Source organism: Ovis aries, chromosome 7 (assembly GCF_016772045.2).
Source record: "Ovis aries strain OAR_USU_Benz2616 breed Rambouillet chromosome 7, ARS-UI_Ramb_v3.0, whole genome shotgun sequence".
NCBI lineage: Eukaryota > Metazoa > Chordata > Mammalia > Artiodactyla > Bovidae > Ovis > Ovis aries.
The window spans coordinates 90550304-90565335 of record NC_056060.1 but is presented as its reverse complement, the minus strand read 5'-3'; the positions used below and the strand labels follow the sequence as shown (position 1 = coordinate 90565335).

At 43.1% G+C, this 15032-nt stretch overlaps 1 protein-coding gene across 1 annotated transcript in view; it reads right to left on the bottom strand.

The window, feature by feature from the left end:
• Positions 1–15032, bottom strand: part of TSHR (thyroid stimulating hormone receptor) — a 171503-nt gene that overhangs the window by 44797 nt on the left and 111674 nt on the right. The window contains 3 exon segments of the mRNA NM_001009410.1: positions 7912–7980; positions 11162–11239; positions 12617–12691. Coding sequence (NP_001009410.1) covers positions 7912–7980; positions 11162–11239; positions 12617–12691 — 222 coding nt within the window.

Genomic DNA, 15032 nt, shown 5'->3' with positions numbered 1-15032 from the left:
TGCTTGGTTCCATATGAAATCACAGGAATGTGTACTCTAACGCACCAGCCATCACTTTCATGAACTTTTAACTAATTACCCAACTGCTGCTGAGGCATCAGTGCTTATTCTCAATGTGGAATTTGTCCAACTTGGCTGCAGTCATGTTCTTCAGTTACACTAAAAAAAAATAGGTCTCGGTGAGGTCAAATCTGCTAATTTCAGCACACTGACATGAGGCAGATAATGGGGAATAATCACTGTTTTGGATGAGCACTTGTTTAAGTTAGAAGTTAAAATATTTTACATCAATAAAATCTTTGAACACTAGTAGGGTAATTATAGAATATTGATGTGTTTACATTAGTTTTAAAGCACAATTCGCATTGAGGCTAGCAGCAACAGCTCCATGTTAAAATCACAAAGTCAGTGCTATTTTGTTATTACTATGGAAACCTGACCTCTGTTTTCTCCATCTACAGCTCAGCCCTTAATTTATCTTCCTCCAGTTCCAGGCCTCTTTATCATGATTACTATTTTGATTTTTACCTTGCATTACTAGGATACCTTTTACGGAAGAGAATAAAGCTAAGAAAAATTTCGTTTCTATCAAGCAGGAATTAAGAACTTATGGTAGAATGAATAGATGGAACATTCAGTTTTATAATAGGAACAGAGATTAAGTTTAGATTTCAAATACTGATTGGAAAAAAGTCTTTGTTTTATTTTATGATTGAATATGAACTTTCAAAACCGTAAAATATTTTTATCCAGATACTTCTTATCTTCATCCGATGCTAGCCATTTAACCTTTACTGAGAACTGGGAGAAACAGACTACATATTTCCTGACACAGTGGCCATCCTCGCTGAATACCTACATCTAGATCAGTTCAGTTCAGTTCAGTCACTCAGTCGTGTCCAACTCTTTGCGACCCCATGGACTGCAGCACGCCAGGCCTCCCTGTCCATCACCAACTCCCAGAGTTTACCCAAACTCATGTCCATTGAGTCAGTGATGCCATCCAACCATCTCCTCCTTTGTCATCCCCTTCTCCTCCTGCCCTCCATCTTTCCCAGCATCAGGGTCTTTTCCAATGAGTGACCTCTTCCCATCAGGTGGCCAAAGTACTGGAGTTTCAGCTTCAACATCAGTCCTTCCAATGAATATTCAGGACTGCTCTCCTTTAGGATGGACTAGTTGGATCTCCTTGCAGTCCAAGAGACTTGCAAGAGTCTTCTCCAGCACCACAGTTCAAAAGCATCAATTCTTCGGCACTTAGCTTTCTTTATAATCCAACTCTCATATCCATACATGACCACTGGAAAAACCATAGCCTTGACTAGATGGACCTTTGTTGGCAAAGTAACATCTCTGCTTTTTAATATGTTGCCTAGGTTGGTCATAACTTTCCTTCCAAGGAGTAAGCGTCTTTTAATTTCATGGCTGCATCTAGATGAGAGTTTCACAAACTGTGACTATGTGGTCACATTCTACTTGCCACCAATTTTTATAAATAAAGTTTTATTGAGACATGGTGACACTCATTTGTTTATGAATTTCCTGTGGCTGCTTTCATGCTACAGAGCCAGAGTTGAATAACTATGACTGAGATCTCATGGCCCACAAAGACCAACCTATTTTTTATCTGCCCCTTGCCAGAAAAAGTTTGCTGATCTCAGCTCTACACTTCTAAAAATCAAGGAAAAAATGATTTTCAGTTAAGAAATATTTCCCACATTTGTGAAACCCTTCCAAACTTACATAAAAATGTCCAGAAAGTATGTGAAAATGATGCATTGATTCTTTTCTATGTTTCAAGGGATAGTAGTGACTAGAACAGACTGTTAATTCCAGGAATCGGTGAATTAAAACCCACTGTCTTCAACAGAAAAACCCTTTCCCATCAGCCAAGGCTCTCACAGAGCCCACGATATGGTCTGAGAAGAAACCTGGTAGGAAGGTAGAAACAGTTTCCCTTCATAACCTCTTCATAGATTTAACTTCAGAAGACCCCAGGATGATCTGAAACTTGACTCTGTGTGACCCCAGAGACAGCAGCCTACCAGGCTCCTCCGTCCATGGGATTTGCCAGGTAAGACTACTGGAGTGGGTTGCCATTTCCTTCTCCAATGCATGAAAGTGAAAAGTGAAAGTGAAGTCGCTCAGTTGTGTCCGACTCCTAGCGACCCCATGGACTGCAGCCTACCAGGCTCCTCCGTCCATGGGATTTGCCAGGCAAGACTACTGGAGTGGGGTGCCATTGCCTTCTCCGATCTGAAACTTTCCTGGTTCTTATATCCTCCATAGCCTGCCTCTTGAATAGACCTTGTTAAATTCACCTGCCTCCCAACAAGGCAGTCAGTCTATCAGAGATTTTTCGAGTGTTTTTGTTGTTCAGTCTCTCAGTTGTGTCTGACTCTTTGCAACCCCGTGGACTGCAGCACACCAGGCTTCCCTGTCCTTCACTATCTCCCAGAGTTTGCTCAAACTCACATTCACTGATGCCATCCAACCGACTCATTCTCTGTCTTCAGTAGCTTTCCCCAAAAAGTATTCTGTGGCATGCCAGTCCAGAGAGAGGCTCCTGGAACCAAGACCTCCTTAAGAAGCTCTGCATACTGTATCCTCCTATTGTGTGTGTGTGTGTGTATGTGTTCAGTTGTGTCCAACTCTGCAACCCCCATGGGCCCGCCAGGCTCCTCTGTCCATGGAATTTTCCAGGCAAGAATACTAGAGCCAGGTGCCATTTCCTACTCCAGATCCTCCTACTGGATACTAGTAATTCAGATTCTTCTATCAAAAAACCTAAGAAGTCCAGCTGTACACTTTATTTAACTTCATAAGGTCATGAACAGCTTTTAAGAAGTAAGCCTCATTAATTTATTATGGAAAGAGAGTTCAAGGAACATAGTTTGGGAAATGCACTCCTTTATCCCAACCCAATTTATTCTCTTACCACAAAGGCTGGGAAGAAATTGGGATAGGAATTATGGTTCCATTGTTAGTTTTTCTTTTTTTATTCAATACAAAATATATCTATACTTTCTTGATATTCTGCAGCTGACTTTATGTCCAAACTGTAAAATAACAGGCTACCGGGTTACACCCAGATCCTCTTAGCGCAGTAGTCTGCCAATAAAGGAAGTTTCACTCTGGAAACCTCCTGAAGTGTCTGTGGAGTTCTCTAAACATGACCAAAAGGCCAGTCATGAGCAGGCATGAAATGTTTTGAAGCAAAACGGTGAACATACATGGACGGATTTTAGTCCCGATTCTTTGAATTTAATAACTTTTGATCATGCCCACCTCTTCATCAAAGTGTCCCTCACTCAAACCTCATCTGGAAGTTGGTTGAGTGGGTAACCTTGCTGCATTGGTAAAGCCAGACTCTCACTGACAAATAACACTGGTGCTTGGTGTAACTGTTCTGTGAAACTTCCACTGGTTGTATCTTAAGTCTTGAGTGATCTCCTTTCTCCAGCATGAGTCCAGTCCTCTATAAGATCTACAGATCTGCAGGATCTTTTAGTTTCTGTTTCACGTCTTTAAAAGACTAAGAAGGATACATAATATCATGGGCTATGAAGCAAGTAGCAGCAGCTAGAGGAATCGGGTGTGCAAGCCTTAGAGGGGGCTGGTAAGTCAGCAGCAGTGAATCCCAGCAGAGCACAGGGGAAGGAATCTTGAACTAGGGGTTCCAGGTCCTGGCTCTGGCCTGGCAACTAGATAGCTCTGTCAAATGTAAAAAGCCACATTAAAAAAAAAAAAAGTCGTGTGTTTATTTATATTTTTGGCTGCACTGGGTCTGCATTGCTGTGTGTGGGCTTTCTCTAGTTGCAGCGAGCGGGGTCTACTCTCTACTTGGGATGTTTGGGCTTCTCTTTGTGGTGGCTTCTCTTGTTGTGAAGCATGGGCTGTAGGGGGCTGGGGGCTCAGTTGTCACGGCACAGGGCTTAGTTGCTCTGTAGAGGCATTTAGGATCTTCCTGGACCTGGGATTGAGCCTGAGTTCCCTGTACTGGCAGGTAGATTCTTAACCACTGAACCACCAGAGAAGTCCAGCTACGGTTCTTGACCTTTGCATAGAGCAAAGGCTGGACTCACCTGAGGGGACTTCTAAATTCCCATGCTCTGGCTACACTTAGACCAACTAAACCAGAATATCTGGTGGTAAAATCTAGGTATCAGTGCTTCCAAATCTCTTCAGGTGATTCAAATTGGTAGCCGGTACTGAGAACCTTGCTCTACAGAACCTAAAAGTCTGAATTTTATACCAAATCTCTTGTCAGATACCTGAGAGTGATTGAGGGTGATATCGTCCAATGACTAAACATGGTAAGATGAGGAAGCAAATAATTGAGAGCATGGATCCTCATAGAAAGTGAAGTCGCTCAGTCATGTCCGACTCTTTGTGACCCCATGGAGTGTAGCCTGCCAGGCTCCTCCGTCCATGGGATTTTCCAGGCAGTAATACCAGAGTGGGTTGCTATTTCCTTCTCCAGGGGATCTTCCTGATCCAGGGATTGAACCCGGGTCTCCCGAATTGTAGACAGACATTTCTCAACCATCTGGGCCACCAGGGAAATCCACAGATCCTCATTTTGGGGATTACAATCATTTGCGTATGGAAAAACAAAAGTTTTAGAAATGAATTATTATATATTCAAGGTTGGTTTCTTGTCCTTCTTATCCAGAATTCTGGAAAAGTAATTTGGATTCTGGCAAATCTGGGTTCAGCTGGATATGGTGGATAATTCAGAGCCATGTGACTAGCTCTCATCTCCCTAACTGAGAGGTTCTTCACTGTCCCTTTTGAGCATTTGCTAATGTGGTTCTCTGTTGCCTTAATGCTAACATTGTGATGACCCTGATGTCCCTAATGGTGTGACAGTCTTCTGAAATCTCTATACCATAAGTATCTACAAACTGACTTAATTATTTTGAGAAGTCCCAATTCCCCACTTCATTCATAGAAAATTTGAATTGGGAAGATTATTGCCCTAACGGTCATGGCTTTCTAGGTATAAAGAGGAAAAATATTTGGTTAAACTCATGCAATATTAAAATCGAATGCTAATAATTTTTTAATGTGATAACTACAGAAAATCATGCTTCGGTCTCCAAGCAAGGATTGTTAATGTTATTTTCAATCTGAAATGCATATTTTGGATTGGGTACATTTCTCCCCAGTATACTCTGACCCTTGATATTGCTGCCCTCAAGTTGAGGCCACTGGAATGTGTGTTTGGTGTGGGCAGGGAGTACATTGGTCTTGTTCATCTTGGTATCGCACAGTTCCAGGATTGTTGAGGGCTTTCCCCGGTGGCTCAGCAGTAAAGAATCTGCCTGCAGTGTAGGAGCCACAGGATATGTGGGTTTGATCCCTGGGTTTGGAAGATGCCTTGGAGGAGGGCATAGCAACCCACCCCAGTATTCTTGCCTGGAGAATCCCAAGAGCAGAGGAGCCTGGAGGGCTACAGTCCATAGACTCGCTAAGAGTCAGACATGACTGAAGCAACTTAACACACACACAGGGTTGTAAAAGGTGTTCAATAAATGTGTATAAAAATAAATGAAGAATTGTGTGAGATGTGTACATAAAGTTAAGATAGAAGTAGGGTCTCTCCAATACTATAAATAACTTTGATGTATAAATATTCACATTACTCCTTTGAGTCTTTTCAGACTTACCCTGTAATTATGTTTTGGGTTTTTTTGGGGGTTATTTTGGCCACACCACAGAGCATGTGGGATCTTAGTTCCCCAACCAGGGATTGAACTCACTCTGCCTGCAGTGGAAGGGTGGAGTCTTAACCACTGGACCACCAGGGAAGTCCCTGTAATTATATATTTAAACAAGTGACTAACATCAACCTGAATGAGCCCACAACTAGACAGTCTAGAGAAAGGTACTCGGATCTTCACTTGATAAAAACTACTAAGAAATCCAAAAACCTGGTAAAGAGTGAGACCCCACTTCAAATAGAACTCAGGGAGTAACACCAAGATATAAAGACTTTGAACTTATTAATATATATTGTACAGGTTATTTTTGCCACCTGTTCAAGTGTGGTCAATGGACTAGCAGCATCATATTACCTGGAAGCTTGTTAGAAATGCAGAATCCTGGAGCTCACTCCAGATCTACGTAAATCAGATTCTGCATTTTAAGAAGACCCTCCCACCCCCAATGCTCTAAATGCTCAGTAAAGTTTGAGAAGCATCATACAGCATAAGAGATCTAGAAACAGAGGTCTTCAGATTTTGCAGTAATCATTTTCCAGAATAAAACAATTATGCATGAAGTGTTTAAGGGGGAAGGAGGCAGAAAAGATGAAATTACAAAAATGAACTGGCAAATTTTTAAAAAAGCAAACAGAACATCTGAAGTTGAAAAAAATACAATTGTTTAAAAATACTCAATAAACTGTTATAAAACAAATCAAACACCTGGGAGCCTGCCTTGAGGTTCTCTCCTCTGCAGAGGTTTGCATTTGTTTCCACCAGGAGCCCAGAGGTTCTACTAGCGTGGTCCCACTCTGGCTCTCATCCAGGTTCCCTGAATTAACCCAGGGGTCTCAGGTTTGCCTCACTTCGCCTGACTGAAATCTCGTCTCCTGGCACCATGGATGCCGGCAGCTGTCCAAGGGAACTGTGGATGCCGGCAGCTGTCCAAGGGAACTGCACTTTCTCTATCTACCCACCACTGTGGTTTTAGCTACTGCTTCATTACTTTGTTTCATTTCCCTCTCTTTGGAGCTATGGCATAAAATATAAAACTTTTAAACGTGTGATCTAGTTGTTTCATAGTAGCAGTGCCCTACAAATTACTTAGCCCATCATACTGTAGAAAGCAGACTCTACAAAAGCTAATTGTCATTTACTAGCTATGGGGTTAAATCACACACCAGCATGGCTGAAGCAGTCTACCAGGTCTTGGACACAAAGCATGCCCTGGCACAGATGCCGGGGACCACAGAGACCTGATAGACTATCTTTTTTGCTTACATCCTATTCTAGGCATAGTTCATTTGCAGTGAAGGCAAAATTGGGATATGGCTTTTCAGCTCTTTCTGAATGAATCAAATATAAACTGACATCTTTCCTGAAAACGTCAGAAAAAAACTAAGTGAAAACCCTCTTGGTGTGAATAGCTTTGGACTTAATTAAGACCCTCGTTTACTTCATGGACCTAGTCTGGAGTCCTGCCCTCGAGGCCGCAGGTGCCAAGCTTTGCACCAACACCACAGAAGTGGAGCCCAGAACCAAGGACATCTCTGAAGCTGACAAGCCCCTTTGTAACCTTGCCCAAAGCCCCGTGATCATCACTAACAAGCTCCCTGACTCCCAATTAGGCAAAGATGCCCACTCCAGCAGGCACCCTATAGCCTAACCAATCACCTAACACCAACCTTCCAGCAGGAATTTTGTCTTGAGGCTATAAAAACTGGCTACTAACCCACGAAAACTGTCAGCTTTCCCTGGTCTGTCAAAGGTTAGCTCACTGTGCTCACAGTGCCCACTTTATCTTTGCTCTTCTTAATAAACTCACTCCCTTCTGAAACGCTCTGTCTGAAAATTCTTCTCAAACCTGTGCTAGGATGGCCTCGAAACCTAGTAGATGAATATTTACACACAAACACATACACAATCCTACTAGGTAATTGAAGGTGACACTATGGTTCTCCGTTTTATTAAAGATAAAGGCTTTGGGATTTAGAATTGGAGTCAGTGTAAGTGTTCGCTAAAAGCTGGCTCTTGCAGAGTTTCTAAACATCATCCCCAAGTCCTGCTCTAACTAACCCTGGGGTTGAGGAATGCTCTGGGGGAACCCATCTCTAGCAAAATTCTGACCCACTGAATGGTCCTTCTTGGGGCTGCTGAAGGTGTAGGAGAAAGATAGTGGTTTGCATGGCAATCCTTGACTTACACAGCATCCAGCTTTGTCCCATTGAAAGCATGTCCTTGGATTGAAGTAAAGCCATTGTTGTATAGCTTCCTATAATCAACAGAGAGAGAAGAAATCAGTGACCTGTGAGAGGCAGTGCTGGCCCTTGGGTCAGGCTTCATTTTTTCAGTGCCAGAAATGTGCATGACGTTTCTCAGATCCCATCTATGAGCCCTACAAGAAAACTTCCCCATATGTCTTTACTGGGACATGGAATAATATTTTCTAGTTTGAGTCCTCATCCTCCAGACTTGGCTCCTATTTCTCAGAAGCAGACTCACTTTGATGAACAAAGATTTGCAATCATTAAAGACTTCTTAAAAAACATTCTACATATCCTCAAAAAATAGTTTTAGGAGTTAACCCAACGTCAAAGATGGAGAAATAAGTGCCATTTTTTAAGAAGAGCACTTTAAAAGACATCATTCGTCTGAATGCATAGGTTTTATATTTTAAAATGTTATTTCACATTTATGTTCATGGTTTTAATCCTCAGGGCTTACCACAGATTAAATGCTTAATTAAATGGTTGAGAACTGAATTAAACTGCCCTTTAAAAACAAATCTAAGAAAGTAGATAGACCTTGGGCTTTGGGGAAATTTTAATATTTTTAACTTGCTACTGTGTTGCTGTAATTAATTTATACAGGGATTCCGAGGGCTGGACCGAAGCATTGTTGCCTGCATTTCCTAGTCAGGTTGAGAGGTGGAGGTGATCTACTAAAGCCGCACTGATGCACAGCTGTCCAGAATCAGGATTTCTGAATTCAAAAGCAGTTCTTCCCACCCACCAAAAGGGCACAAAGCCATGGGAGGTCTGGTCTGCACAGGGCTGCAGCAGGGGCTTCCTGGGAGCTATCGGCTGGAGATGAGAGAAGGCTGTTAGGACCACAGTCAGGCACAGCTAGTGGCGATTTAGGGGAAGTCTGGAAACAACTGTAGTCTGCCTCCTGTGAACTCTGGAAACACAACAAGAAGCACGCAGGAGACTGCAAATCTAGAATGAGACCTGGGTCTGTCATTTCACAGTAGGTGATCCTGAGAACTTCTCAACCTCAATTATCCTCAGTTTTCCTTGTCTGTCAAAGTATGATCAATTGATACCTCATCAAGAGGTTGCTGGGAGCACAGGGTAGCCAGACATTTAACACAGTGAGGTGTGGATGCTTACAAGAAGACTGTGTTAAAAGGTCTTCCGAGACCTGAGAATTTGGATTTACCTTAGGTAGTTGTGGAGAACTTATCCTGTTTGTTGGTCTGTTTTGTTTGAAACAGTTACATAGTGAGTTTAATTCTAGCTCGAAGGTGTCCTGGGTAAGGACTGCAACTCACAGGGACGCTCAGCACCGAGCTGGGAAACGTAAGTAATTTTTAATCATAAGTTAATTTTTCCTGAACTAGAGTTCTTGAATGAAGATGTGAGAACTCCTAATTTTGGCATTTCTGTTTATCCAGAATTGGTTGAGAGACCTAGACAATAAAAATGTTCTTTGTTGGAGTTACATTTCAGAAGATTAAATAACAATCTTACTGGACATGTAAGTCTCAAAAAGGGAAATTAGTGAAGGAAGAAAACATAGTAAAGAAGGAACCAAAGGTGCAAATTTTCACTGAAACTCTATCCTACCAGGAAGATGGGTACAAATTTTGCTGTTGGACACATACCCTTTCGTGTTTACAGTTTTTTGAGCATGAGCTTCAAAGAAGCAAGGGCTTTTGCAGAAATGTAGAAATAGTCATCTGAAAAGGTAGTAGACCAGCCGTGGCATCCCCACTTCTAGATTTCAGGAAAGTTGAGGTTCCCTCATTCAGAGGTTTATCAAATGCCTATCAGGCCCCACGCTGGGTGTGAGAGAAAGACCAGGCTCCAATGGAGAGGGCTGCTTGTGATATGAGTCCTTAGAGAAAAACGCCGAAAGGTGGAGGTAACGTTCTATAAGGAAACTGAGACTGGTGTTTATGTATGATGCGTGGCCAATGGCACAGGGGAAGCTTTTACAGGAGATGCAAATGGCCTTGAGGTTTGGAGCCAAGCAGACTAAACCCCAGTCTTTGCTGTGTGGTCAAATGAAAGGGTGGCTAAGGAGCCTCTTGTTTCTTTAAGAAAGCTCTCCTCCTGTTTGGAGAAGGACGAACTGAAACGCTCCACTCTGAGTAGAGTTCCAGAGGTTGAGATTGCTTCACAGGGTCAAGACTGCTGGCCCGAGACTGCTTCGAAACAGCCCTTCAAAGAGTTGTGTGGAGTCTTGGATCAATCTTGCTGGAGGATAGTTCGATCAGGTTTGGATACATTGATGAAGAAGATGCAGTGTGACCCAAGAAAGGAAGCTGGATAACAATCCATGCCAAACACCCACCGAGCCTGAACGTGAACAGTGGTACTGAGACCAGTCAGGTGGGGATTATTTGATGAAGCCCCAACGTTACTTTGTGGTTAATTTGACCAAAGAAGGGAATTCTTTATGGCCTGGGAAATTAACTTATCTTTTATACCCCTATGAGATCTCCTTCCTGAGAACATTTTGCAAATTTCCCCAATAAAGCATTTCGTTTTGAACAACTCAAGAGCAGAACCCATTCAAACTCTGGAAAAAATGATGATATAGAGAAGGACTATGTTTTCTATCCAATATCCCATCATAGGAGCTTAGTAATAGTTAGTGATGACACAGCTGAAGTATGAGTGCAAAGCATTAAAAGCCCTTATTAGGAGCGCTGTTTTCTAGCTCAGGGACCTTGGGACAGTCACTTAAATTTGCTGTAATCCGATTCTTCCTTTGTTCAATTGAGATAATGGATACATGATATTGTATTTTAAGGCCTGCAGGCTAAATCTGGCCCACTGCCTGCTTTTGTCAATAAAATGTCTTTGGAACATAGCTGCTGTGCTCATTAGTCTATGTATTGTGGATGGCTGCTTTTGCCTTACAATGGCAGCGTTGAACTGTTGCCACCAAGGCCATGTGGTCTGGAAAACCTGAATGGCCATTCACAGATAGAGTGTGCGGGCCACTTCTGTAAGAGACTACCCTTTGTCTTGCTGCCTAAACCACTCTGTCAGCTGCAGAGCACCGTGCCATAAGGTGCCACTCTTACTTAACTGTGTGTAGCCCTTGGCAGACCAAAGAGCAACATACTGTATGGCAGTGTGGTTCTTGGATGGCCTGCGGGAATATGACAGTGACCCAGATAAAAATTCCAGAGTTGGAGGAGTGGAACTGGCCATACTCACAGTGTCAAGGTTTCGTTGCTCAGGCCCTGAAAAGCATTCGCAGGGACTGAAGTCATGTAAGGATTGTCTGTAATTTCACTGCAAGAGAGGAACAAAAACACTTGATGGAAAAAAAATACCTCTGGAGCTGGGTTCTTGCTGTATATATGCACCTAAATATATAACCTGACATGATTCCATTTTATCTTATTTCTTTTTAGGTGTTGTTGACTCTTCTTAGCTGCTGGTGGCTCGGAGGTCCAGTGAGGTGGTGAGAGCTGACCTAGGTGGACATGCACTCAGAGCCCCACCTGTGCAGTGAGCTAGTGAGCTCTGAGTGTGGGCTGAGGTTCCTGAAAGTCCTCATGTGCAAAGGGAGGACTCATGTGACAAATACTGTATCCAGAGCAACTCGTTTCCTCAGTGTGTAGAACCCCCGAAAAGGGTCGGTAGAATGGGATCGATGGGTTTCATTTCATGATTATTATTAACGTGTCACTCACTTGAAAAACGCTGCCAGGCAGATGCTCCTGGAGAACTTTCTGTGTTCTAGTTGCTGGAAGATGGGATATACTTTGAACAGAGCTCTTCTGCAGCAAAGGAGCATGGGCTTTTTTTTTTTTTTTTTTTCCTAGCAAAATCCCAAGAGTTTGGATCCTATCATTTTCTTGATATATTTTGCTGATGCCACAGTTCAAACTCAACCTGTAACTCTCTCTCTGCATATGTCCTTTCATGCCTGTACAACTAGTAAGACACTTGACTATGTCACGGGTTTTGGAAAAGAGCACTTGTCCCCAAACAGAAGTCCCAGGAAGTGGTTGGAGACCACTCATGACTGCTCCTGGGACCCTCCTCAGACCAAATCCCTTAGGTTTTCTATTCCTCAGCTTCCTCGTTTGTGTAGGGTAACAACTATAACTTCCTTTTATACCTTGTAAGGTGGTTAAGAGGAGCAAACGTGATAACACATGGGAAAGTGTTTGAAAAGCTATGTGAAAAATAAAGTATCCTCAATATCATCAAATTTCCTTCTATTCAGTCACTCCCATCAGCAAACACTCATGCCACAGTTTCTCCCATTTAGAAAAAAAAAAAAAAAGAGACCCATTTCTCCTTATTCCATGTGCTCCAACTACTGAGACATTTTTCTGCTTCTTTTTAATAGTGAAACTTCCTGAAAGAGTTCACCATCTCTAATTCCCCCTTCCGAATCTCTCTTGAGCTCACTCCAAACAGACTTCTCCACCCAGAGAGTCCCACTTTTCAGAATCACAGTGCCCCGTATTACCAAACCCAACAGGCATTTCTCAGTCCTCGCCTGACTTCATTCATCAGGGCGATTGTCACAGATGACCACTGCTTCCTCCTCGAAAAAACTGCTTCCCTTGGTTCCAACCAACATCTGTGGCTGCACCCTAATTCTTGTTGGCGACAAGTAAAATACTGCCGAATGTTGCCTGTGGGCACACTTACAGTATGAAGAATACGTCAGTGGAATAGATTTTGGTCAGGTCGGGGAATACTCTAAGTCCAGTGTTGAAAATGCCACTACAGTACATGGGAAAGAAGAAAAAAAGAATAGAATCAAGGTAAGAGACCAGCACGTAGGAAGTAGAATAATGTAACAGCTGAACGTGTTCTGACGTCAGACTAGGATCAAATCCTAGCTCTTTTGTCAATTATCTGAGAAACCATGGCAAGTTCCAGCCCTTGGATGGGACGATGCTCCTCAAAGTACGAGAATTTACCCAGTCCACCAGCGTCAATACATCTGTTCTAATTTAGGAAAATCTGGGGATTGTTTGAGCCACGTGGGATTCCTAGAAACAGGAATTCAGGTTTCTTTGTGTGTGTGTGTGTGTGTGTGTGTGTGTGTGTGTGTGATTCCCTTGTTTTAACTGGAGGATATGATGCATGTGTCGGGGGAAGGGAGGGTGGAATAAGGGAAGGATGCAACAGGAAGACAATCTAATTACCAACTCCAAGCCAGGCTCCCTTTTGCAAACTCTACCTTATATTGTGTTGGTTATTTTACCAAGAATGACACTCCCTTGGCAGCCTCTTGAGAATACCACGGCAGCAGTACCATAAAAAATGTTCAGACAAAGAAGGACATCAGTCAAAGACAATGTCTTCACTCTCCAAAGCTTGTATCATCAGGGCAAAATGTCAAGATAAAAATGTGCATAAAACAGCATGAATATAAAAGCTCAGGCTCCAGATGCCTCCCAGGCTTAGTTGGTCTAACACTGTTGTACCCCCCAGAACACAGGCAGTAGAGTTGCGCTTTGTTTGAGAGCCTTGGCATGCCGTGCTAAGAACTCGTCACTGCCAGCAAACCTTTATAGAAAGTCTCCAGCAGAGAAAACTCTAATCTCTATGGTGCCCCTTCTAAGGCAAATTCTGACCTGATTCCTAGAGGGGAAGGCACATGATTTGAAGAGCAAGCAGGAGCCTGAGGTCTCAAAAAAGCAAATGGGAAGCTCCAAATAACCAAGGAGAGAAGTAACATTCCATAAGGGATATTTGAAGAACGGTAAATAAACTCATTCAATTGCAACAGCGGTTCATATGGAAGAGCAGGGGGCAAGAGCCTGAGAGTTAAGTGGGGACCGTATTGGAAAGGGCTGGAAATGCCATCTTAGGGACTTGGACCAAGGTCTGTTCATACTTCAAAACCCCAATGAGCCCATCTCCTTTTTGATGCCTCCTGTAATTACCTGCACCCCCAGATAAAGGTATGTACCTCTCATTTGTCACTTCCCACTATTCTCCTAGGAGAGGAACTTTTCAATTCCATATATGAATCTTCCTTTAAAAAATGGTAAGCTTCTTTGAAGGCAAGGACAACATTTTATTATCCAACATGTTCCCCACCAAGCCTTGCACAGACTCGGGAACCTGATGTCTACTAATGAAAGAGTTACTAAAGGATTGAAGCTCGGAGTCCACACAGGAGCAATTACCTTGTGCTGTAAGTTTTTATTGGGCTTCCCTTGTGGCTCAGCAAATTTTTATTACTTCCCAGATACCCCGTCAGCCACATATCCATCCGTGTCCTCTTCTGTTCCCCTGGCGTCTCCCACCCCTACCTCTTCAACACTGAACTATTTTCCCTTCCCCAAATAAGCCACACGGTTCCACACTTACGTGTCTTTATCGTGCTATTTCACCCACCTGTATTTCTCTTCTCTCCCTCCTGGGTAACCTCTACTCATCCTTGAAGACTTATTGCATGAAATATATTTGGATATATACTTTTATTTAAAGTCCCTAGATGGCAATGAACTAATATGTGAATAGTGATTATTTCTGGGTATTGGGATGAAGGTTAACTTTTTTTTTTCCTTCGTAATGTTTTCGCGTCCTACTCTTTCACAGCCCATGTGAGCAGAAAAGGAGGCAAGAAGGGAGGGTGCCCAGAGGACCTGCGCGTGTGCACACACGCCCTGAGCATGCTTGGTTGAGCAGACAGGCAGTGAAGTACAACAGAGGACGGAAACGTGTGGTCCCCGCTCTCACTGAGACTGCAGTCAGCTTGCACGGTGTCACCCAAGCAGAAAGTGCTGTCCCTCTCTGTTGAGGGCCCCTCCCAACCTCTAAGAGATTAAGTGTCACCTTTTTTGGTTCGTTCTAGTGTAACAGCCACTCTAATATTGCGATACCTGTTCCCTAGCAAAATTGACTGGTGGGCTCTTAGAGGGTATATTCATTTCAAGACCGTGCATTCATGATGGCGTTTTCTCTCTCATGTCTCCTGGGGCGGACTTTGGTCCCAGCACTAGGTGCCGACTTGTGAATAGTTTTATTTGGCTGCACTGGGTCTTTGCTGCAGAGTGCGGGCTTCCTCGACTTGCGGCGAGTGGGGCCTCTCATTGCGGGGGCTTCT